Here is a 9586-nt window from a genome sequence, read left to right on the forward strand (position 1 = left end):
ATTTAGGACTGAGATGACGAGAAACGTCTTCACTCAGAGGTTGTGAATCTTTGGAATTCTCTACCCCAGAGGGCTGTGGATGCTCAGTCGATGAATATATTCAAGACTGAGATCGATAGATTTTTGGGCACTAAGTACATCAAGGGTTATGGGGATAGGGCAGGAAAGTGGAGTTGATGTAGGAGTTCAGCCATGATCTTATTGAATGGTGGAGCAGGCTCAATGGGCCGTATGGCCTACTCCTCCTTCTATTTCTTATGTGGGACTAAGCACGACTGCTCTTTCAAAGAGCCAGCACAGGCACGATGGGCCAAATGGCCTGTGCTGTAAGTTTCTACGATTCTATGACCTTCTTCTTTCCCATGAAAAGTGTAGAATAAATCATTTACTTCAGTGATGAAGGTCTTTCACTCCAATATGTGTTAAAAGCAGTGCTACTCCTCCCCCCCCTTCAAGAGTAAAACAGCTTTTGTAAATCAATAAATGAATAACTTGTAGTCAACTTGGTGTTTAAGGACTTCACCCTTCAAATCCAGAGTAAATTTCAGCTACTCACAGCACTTTGTGCACTCACCTCTACTACTTGATCTGCTTCTACTTCTTGAGGATGATGATGACGATGACGACAAACTCGAAGACAATGAATTTGATGATGATGATGATGATGTTGATGTCACGGAAGAGGACCTACTTCTGCTTCGTTTCCTTTTTCTCTTTTCTTTACCTTTAAAGAAGAACATTTGAATATTTGGAACAGTGGCTAACAGTTTATGAACAAAATTAATCAGCTTTGTTCTACATATTATCATACCGCTGAAAGTTCGAAACTGAATTACCAAAGATGCAAAGTTTTCTTTCAGTGCTGCTACAAGTATTATTTTAAAACTTTCATAAATTCTTGACTGGATACTGAAGCCAACTATGTAACCACCTACTCTCACCTACCTGAGACCAGCTAACTCGGGATGTGCCAGACATGTATGCCTCAATATCACACCATACAGATTAAGCCATTAAACCATTGGATGAGCAACCTAAGTTGATTGAAGTAAAGGTTTTGTATAGTCATTACTGTTGATATTTCAACAACTTGCATTCATATAGCACCTTTAAGGTAGTAAAATGCCCCAAGGTGCTTCACAGGAGCATTATCAAACATTTGACGCCGAGCCACAGAGATATTACGACAGGTGTCCAAAAGCTTGGTCAAAATGGTAAGTTTTAAAGAGCGGCTTAAAGGAGGAGAGCTAGAGAGGCAGAGAATTCCAGAGCTTAGGGCCGAGGTAGCTGAAGGCACAGCTGCCAATGGTGGAGTGATGAAAATCAGAAATGAGCAAGAGGCCAGAATTGGAGGAGCCCAGAAATCTCAGAGGGTTGTAGGCCTGGAGAAGGATAGAGGTAGGGAAGGGCAAGGCCAAGGGGCGATTGAAACCAAGGATGTGAATTTTAAAATTGAGGCGTTGCCGGACTGGGAGCCAATGCTAGTTCCACAAGCACAGGGATGATGGGTGAATGGGAATTTTTTTATGGGATCAGGGTGTCACTGGCAATGCCAGCATTTATTGCCCATCCCTAGTTGCCCTTGAGAAGGTGGTGGTGAGCCGCCTTCTTGAACCGCTGCCAGTTAAGATATGGCAGCAGAGTTTTGGATGAGCTCAACTTTACGGAGGGTGCAAGGCGAGAGGCCAGCTAGGAGATCAGTGGAATAGTCGAGACTATCCTGACAGTATGGAATTTTAGAGATTTACCCAAAATATTGTGGTAGGAATTGCAGGGCTGTATGCAGTATAGGACTGGATTTGTGTTTTCCAGGAAAGTCGTTTTTAAAAAAGTTTTAATTTGTATTTTAATTATTTTTTCTTCTTCACACTTTGGTATTCTATTCCGACATCAATCTCCAGCTGGTTGTTGGCCTACAATTAAAAAGGCTTATGGAACATTGGTCTTTATCTCGAGGGGACTGGAATACAAAGGGGTGGAAGCTATGTTACAGCTGTACAGAGCTCTGGTTAGGCCCCAGCTCGAGTACTGCATTTAGTTCTGGGCACCGCACCTCAGGAAGGATATACCGCCCTCTGAGGGGTACAGTGCAGATTCACCAGAATGGTACCAGGGCTAAAAAGGGTTAGAGTGCTTATTCCCAAAACAAGCGCTCTACTCGGAGCTCCGGCATGGCAAGAGAGCCCCAGGTGGGCAGAGAAAACGCTTCAAGGACACCCTCAAAGCCTCCTTGAAAAAGTGCAACATCCCCACTGACACCTGGGAATCCCTGGCCCAAGACCACACAAAGTGGAGGAGAAGCATCCGGGAAGGCGTCGAACACCTTGGGCTGGATTTTCATTCAGCAGTCGGGAAGGAGGCGGGACTACAACTCGGGTTTTAGTCCCGCCTCCATCGACGTCCGGCCAATCCACGCGATTTTCCCTTGATTGACCTTGTTGAGCCCGCCCAGCGGGCTCAGCAGGCCAATTAAGGGCCACCCGGCAACAGGTGACGTCACAGACTGAAATTTCATCTGTCAAGACGTGCTGACAGATGAAATATCAGTGTTTCACAGCTGTTTGAAGCTGTCAAACACTGACAGTCTGACTTCTAACCTGAGTCCTTCTCCACAGACTCAGTTAGAACTCTCTCCGGCACGGAAAGCTGCAGGCTGTCACTTTTGACAGATCACAGCCATTCTGCTATCAGTGCCGGCTGAGTGATGGACTCCCGACGCCTAGAGGAAAAAAGGCTGTTAAGGTAAGTACAGGTAATTTAAACTTCTTTACACACTTTAGACACACCAAACACACTTACCTTTGCACTCATGCACCCATCACTCACCTGAACACCGACATCGCGACCCCTCCAACTCCTTCAACCCGACGGCCCGCCTGCTCTAGCCTGGCGTGGTTTGGAGCCGTCGGGAATCCCACACGACACCCCTCAAAATAGTGATTAGGCTAAAAACTGCCTGTTAACTACCTGTTAACAGGCAGTTAATTGGCACTAAACCCTTCCCGCCTCGTGTCGGCGGGTCCCAGTGCATGGCTGGTACCCGCCTCCCTTGAAACTTACGTGGAGGCGGGTTTTGGGCGGGATGGTGTCAGGACCCCCGAATTCGGGATTTTAGCCCCCCGCATGCCTAAAAGCCCGCCTCACGGCACACTGAAAATCTAGGCCATTGAGTCTCTTCGCCAGGAACAAGTGGAGCCAAGCGCAAGCAGTGCACATCAACCCAGGCACCCCACCCACCCGCCCCTTCAACCACTATCTGCCCCACCTGTGACAGAGACTGTAGGTCCCGCATTGGACTCATCAGTCACCTGAGAACTCATTTCTAATGTGGAAGCAAGTCATCCTCGGTTCCGAGGGACTGCCTAAGGAGGAGAAGAAAAAGGGTTAAATTGTGAGGGCAGGTTGCATAGACTAGGCTTGTATTCCCTTGAATTTAGAAGATTAAGGGGTGATCTAATTGAGGTGTTTAAGATGATTAAAAGATTTGATAGGGTAGAGAGAACCTATTTCCTTCCGTGGGAGTGCACAGAACAGGAAGGCATAACCTTAAAATTAGAGCTTGGCCATTCAGGGGTGATGCCAGAAAGCACTTTTTCCACACAAAGGGTAGTGGAAATCTGGAACTCTCTCCCCAGAAAAGCTGATGAGGCTAGGTCAACTGAAAATATCAAAACTGAGATTGATAGATTTTTGTTAGCCATGGGTATTATGGGTTACGGAACCATGACGGGTAGATGGAGTTGATACAGATCAGCCGTGATCTAATTGAATGTTCCTAATGCACCACAGCTCATTCCTGGATGCTGCACATGCAACCCTTGCCCCTGCTATGCTGAACACATTTCCTGCCTGGGGCCCATTCACAATGATTCCTTCACTGTCCTGTTATTTGGTCAGTCTACCCTCAACTTCACCACTGTATAATGTGCTCCTGAATGGACCTAGACCCGACTATAAATTGATTTTCCACCTACTCTTGAATCCACTCCTGTCTTGGTATGTTCTGAACTCAAGCTGTTCCCACTCCACTCTAAAATGCAAATGTCTAACTATGCATTGTTTTGTAACACACTATGGACCGGAATTTCCGATCGGAGGCTTCATGCGGGCGGATGCCTCCGATCGGAAAAAATCTACGCATTTACCTGCTGGCTCCGTAGGTCCCAAGACTTCCGATCCTGGGCCTCTCCACTACGAAATGTGCAGAGGCCCAGGTATTCCAGGGGCGCATGCGGTTCGCAAGTGTCCTTGGGATGACGTGGGCCAAGGGGAACCAATCAAAGGGAATCCCCCTTCAACTTTTGACAGGTCTATACGCACAGAACTGTCAAAAGTATGAATGGGGGTCACTTAAAAAAGTTAAACATTAAATAATTTTTAAAAATACATCACATTTAAAATTAGTTAAAATTACATTAAATTTAATATTTTAAACAAAAATTAAATTTTTTGAAAAAAATTTACATTTTTTACGGGCTAAAAATAAAGTTACCCTTTTTAAAAAGTATTTTTAAATTATAAAATGAGTGAACATGTTTTAAATTTTTTTTTAAAAAAACTCTTATGCTGGTAAAAGCAGGCCAGGCGTAAGATTTTAAGGCTTTCAGCGGGCGGAAGTTGCACACTCTCTGCCCGCAGAGGCCCTTCTCCCAGGCATGCGTGCGATCTGTCAAGAGGATTCTTGACAGATCGCAAGTGCTGGGTTTTAGCGCATAGGGGTCGCCAAATCCGGCCGTATATGCCCTTCATTGTAAGTACAGAGGACTCTCTCCTCCACCATCGCTGTCATCTCTTAGCCATTGTTCAGTTATCGCTCATCCACTCACACTACTTCCCCAAAACATTCTGCTTGTTCTCGACTCCTTGTGTTCAACTCCACAGGAGATTGACTAGTTTATTAAGTTTACCATTTTACATGCACTTCCCATTTGTCGCACTTCATTTGTAAGGATTTATCATGCCCGACAGTCACACCAGAGTGTAATGCCTGGAATTGTTTTTAAACTAAAAATTGCTTTTAAAAGTGTAAGGCATGTCCTAATGTTAGGTGGCAGTGCAGCTCCTCCAAACTTCGTCTCCCAGCTACATTTCTCCAGGTAGTACTGCAAATAAGTTTATTTAAATTTATAGATTATATTTATACTTTTAGCTAATCCTTTCTTTTAATATGTATGGGGAAAACAGCAAAAATGTGGATAACTCTTTGAGAGAGCTAGCACAGGCACACTAGGCTGAACAGCCTCCTTCTATACTGTAAAATTCTATTATTCTAAATTTATTTTAACTTCACTTACTGTGATTTACTTAATTTTTGCGCCAGCTGCCTCCACAGGCCGGCCTGTCCTCACTGCTGCGAGGCCGCACGACTCCGGCTACCTCTTGTACCACTTTCTGACGTGATGCCAATTTTGATGCTCACACACACCATTCAACAGCCCCTGTCCTGTCTCATGCTGTTTTGTCTGGTTCTCTCTGTCCATCCTACAGCTAACTGACTTTCATCCCCATTGGTGTCCCAAGCAGCAAATTCCACCTCTGGCCATTAGCCTGTCAGACTTTGCAGCCTTCCTTCACATGCCTAGCATTGGAAAAATTAGCAATTTAGTTTTTAAAGCACTTATAGTGCTATATTCTGCCACCATAAAATGCAACCTGCAGCCCTCAGTAATTCCCTTCCTGACACCCAAAAGAAAAGAAAAAATTGTAAGGAGAAACAATAAATAAAATTTGGAGATGTGAAGAGACATGGAAGCAGATGAGGAGAGCAAACAGCAACATGAACACAACAGATAGAAAAGAAAACAATGATTTGCATCTATATAGCAGCTTTCACAACCTCAGGACGTCCCAAAGTGCTTTACAGCCGTTGAAGTACTTTTGAAGTGTAGTCACTGTTGTAATGTAGGAAATATGGCAGCTCCTCCGTACTCCCAGTGTCTGCCTAGTTGTACTCAACTCTCTGGAGTGGGACTTGAACCTACAACTTTCGGAGTCGGAGGGGAGAGTGCTACCATTGAGCCACAGCTGACATATAGGCAAGAGATGGACAGTACCCTCCACTTTAGTATAAGGAACATCACAGGAGATCCACTAATAATATATTAATAGTCTGGTGTGCACTTCCTATTTGTCATACAATTAATTCTTGAAACGATTTTGTCATGCCTGGATAGTCACTCTTGGGAGTGATACTTTTAAACTGTAAGGTTTATATATATGTCTCTATACTTACCACTATCTACCCTTCAGTTCTCAACTCTAGATACTCCCCAAATGCCATTTCCCAGGTCTGTTGCTATAGGTGGCGTTGCAGGCAAGTTGCCTCTTGGCGACATCATCCAAAAACACAGCATCAGTTTCCACATGTACACTGACGACACCCAGCTCTACCTCTTCTCTCGACCCCCTCCACGGTGTCTAAATCGTCAGACTGCTTGTCCTACATACAGTTCTGGATAAGCAAAAATGTTCTCCAATTAAATATTGGGAAGACCGATGCCATTGTTTTCGGTCCCCACCACAAACTCCGTTCCCTAGCCACTGACGCCATCCCTCTCCCTAACATCTCTCTGAGGCTGAACCACATTGTTCGCAACCTTGAGCTTCCGACCACATATCCGTCCGCAGCATAACAAAGGCCGCCTACTTTCACCTCCGTAACATAGCCCGTCTCCGTCCTTGCCTCAGATCATGCGATGCTGAAACGCTCATCCATGCCTTTGTTACCTCTAGATGGGACTATTCCAACGCACTCCTGGTTGGCCTCCCATATTCCACCCTACGAAAACGTGAGGTCATCCAAAACTCAGCTGCCCATGTCCTAACTCGCACCAAGTCCCGTTCGCCCATCTCCCCTGTGCTCACTGACCTACATTGGCTCCCGGATAAGCAGTGCCTCAATTTCAAAATTCTCATCCTTGTTTTCAAATCCCTCCATGGTCTCGCCCCATCCTAGCTCTGTAATCTCCTTCAACCCCGCAACCTCCACCCTCCCCCCCAACCGAGATATCTGCGCTCCTCTAATTCTGCCCTCTTGAACATCCCCGATTATAATCGCTCAACCATTGGTGGCCGTGCCTTCTGTTGCCTCGGCCCTAAGCTCTGGAATTCCCTGCCTAAACCTGGCTGCCTCGCTACCTCTTTCCTTCTTTAAGATGCTCCTTAAAATTTACCTCTTTGACCAAGCTTTGGTCACCTGCCCTAATTTATCCTTATGTGGCTCAGTGTCAAATTTTTTGTCTTAAAATACTCCTGTGCAGCACCTTGGGACGTTTTACTACGTTAAAGGTGCTATATAAATACAAGAAGTTGTTGTTGTTTATTGACAATTTTGCTCTTTATGTAAGCATTATTCAAGACTAATTGCAGACAGCCGGGTTAAAAGAACAGCCAGTACCTCTGTCTCCTTTTTTCTGCTCCTCTGAAGATGTGCTTGGGTTCTGGCTTTTCTTTCTGTCATTGTCCATCCGACCCTCCATGATAAACTAAAGAGAATACATAATTTCTTCTAATACAGATCAAAAATAATTGCAATTCGAGTACATAAAGCACTAATACAATTACATTCTGCAATGCGCAGCAGTACCTTTGGTTCACTTTCAATTATTAAACAGCCTATGATATAGCAGATTGAGCAGATCACCTCAGCAGGGCTGAGAATGTTTAAAGGGCAGGGGCCGGTATTTTTGAAAGTATGATTGTGATTACTTCCTCCATTCTCACCACACGACAAAGACTTGCTTTTATATCATGGTTTCAATGCACATCACCTACAATGGGTGTCTTTGAAGGGCAGTGATTACTCTTATGTTGCACACAGTAAGATCCCACAAACAGTGGCCGGTTAATGTGTTTGTGGGCGGTGTTGGTTGTTCGGGTCGGGTGGGGGAAGAGGGGAGACTGGGTGAAGCCTCTGCTCTACTACGGAAGAAGGTGTCAGAAGATTTCAAGCCCACCAGCCTAGGTGAGCACAACTCAACGCGAAGGACGCGCCCCAGGGATGCCGCAGTGGAGTGTAGACCGGGGCCTGAGCCTGGGCCTACACCCGGCCCCAGGGTTTGGGCCTAACCCCGGGGCCTACACCCGGCCCCAGGGTTTGGGCCTAACCCCCCATCCCGGGCCTGAGCACCTTCCCACAGAGGCTGAAGCGCCAATCACACCTGGGCCGGTTCCGCCGGCCCGCTCCCGAGAATCGCACCGGCGGCGTTCAAGCAATAGAGAGGGTGGGGGAATCTGAGCGACGAGCAGGGCTCAGTGGGCCCGACTTTCCCGGCCTCCCTCCCCCGGTATTCCCGGTGTTTTTTTTTCCTACCGGGAGCCGCGGCCCTCGAGCCGCCTGATCCTGGGCCCGGCGGCGCCCCACCATGCAGCGCGCGAGGCCTGTCACCCAGTGCGGGAGCCCCGCGGCCGCCGACGGCCCGGCTCCAGCTCGGGCTCGGGCGCCAGGCGAGGGATTGTTGCTGCGCTCCACCCGTAGGGGAGCGCGGTCGATGCAGCTGCCCTTTGCCCTCAGAACCGTCTGCCGCGCTCGCAATCGGAGCCCGTGCGGCCAGTGACAGCGGGGTTTTGTTTCCGAATGCTATTAAAATAAAATAGCAGGTATGAATTGCGACACGTTACCAGCAGGGAGATTTAAATTTCATTTGAGTGCGAGGGGGATTCGGAGATGTGTTTATTTTCTGAGTGGAGATCTGTGCTGGAGGAACAAGTTGTATTTTAAACTGAATGCAACATTCTCACTTTCAGAGAGAGAGAGAGTTGGTCCAAGAAAATCGAAGTTAGTACTTTGGTCTTTTGAGCAAATTTGTAGTAAAAACGGGAACGGTAGCATAGTGGTTATGTTACTGGACTAGTAACTGGCCTGGAAGATCTAGAGAGTTCAAATCCCACCACAGCAGCTCGGGAATTCAAATTCACTTACATAAATCTGGAATAAAAAGCTAGTATGGTAACCATGAAAGTAAAAACCCATCTGGTTCATTAATGCCCTTTAGGGAAGGAAATTTACTGTCCTTACCTGGCCTGGCCTATAGGTGACTCCAGACCCACAATGTGGTTGACTCTTAACTCAGTTGTGACAAACTACTACGAAAAACAATTTTAAGAATAAAACCGGATGGATGCTTCAGACACAACTGTCCAGTCAACCCTGCAAAGTCCTCCTCACTAACATCTGGGCTCTTTGGGAGAGCAACAGCCTGACATAGTCATACTCACAGAAGCATACCTTTCTGCCAATGTCCTGGACTCCTCCAACACCATCACCTGTCCCACCAGAGGTGGCAGGACATTAGTATACAGTCGGAAGGGAGTGGCCTGGGAGTCCTCAACATTGAAGTCTCATGGCTTCAGGTAAAGCATAGGCAAGGAAACCTGCTGATTGCCCTCCTCAGCTGATGAATCAGTTCTCCTCTATGTTGATCACCACTTTGGAAGAAGGGGCACAGAATGTACTCTGGGTGGGGGACCTACAATGTCCAAGAGTGGCTCAGAAGCAACACTACTGACCAAGCTAGCCTGAAGTACATAGCTACCAGACTGGGCCTGGGGCAGCACGAGGGAAAAATCTACTTGACGTCATCCTCAC

General features: G+C 46.6%; 1 protein-coding gene across 7 annotated transcripts in view; it reads right to left on the reverse strand.

Moving 5' to 3' along the window:
- Positions 1-9245, reverse strand: part of LOC147121178 (uncharacterized) — a 33809-nt gene extending 24564 nt beyond the window's left edge. For 2 of the 7 annotated variants that reach the window (XM_085981287.1, XM_085981288.1), the window contains exons 1-3: positions 8312-8570; positions 7397-7484; positions 575-724 (exon numbers count right to left, since the gene is read on the reverse strand). In XM_085981287.1, coding sequence (XP_085837413.1) covers positions 575-724; positions 7397-7484; positions 8312-8365 — 292 coding nt within the window. In that variant the 5' untranslated portion in view covers positions 8366-8570. Of the gene's footprint in view, positions 1-574; positions 725-7396; positions 7485-7585; positions 8058-8159; positions 8269-8311; positions 8579-9226 lie in introns of those variants that run through there. The other 5 variants (XM_085981285.1, XM_085981284.1, XM_085981280.1 and 2 more) reach the window with 5 other exon arrangements.
- Between the last annotated feature and the right edge of the window lie 341 nt (positions 9246-9586).

This window comes from Somniosus microcephalus, chromosome 3 (genome assembly GCF_052327205.1).
Source record: "Somniosus microcephalus isolate GS21.2 chromosome 3, FLI_Smic_1.0, whole genome shotgun sequence".
In the NCBI taxonomy this organism is placed as follows: Eukaryota; Metazoa; Chordata; class Chondrichthyes; order Squaliformes; family Somniosidae; genus Somniosus; species Somniosus microcephalus.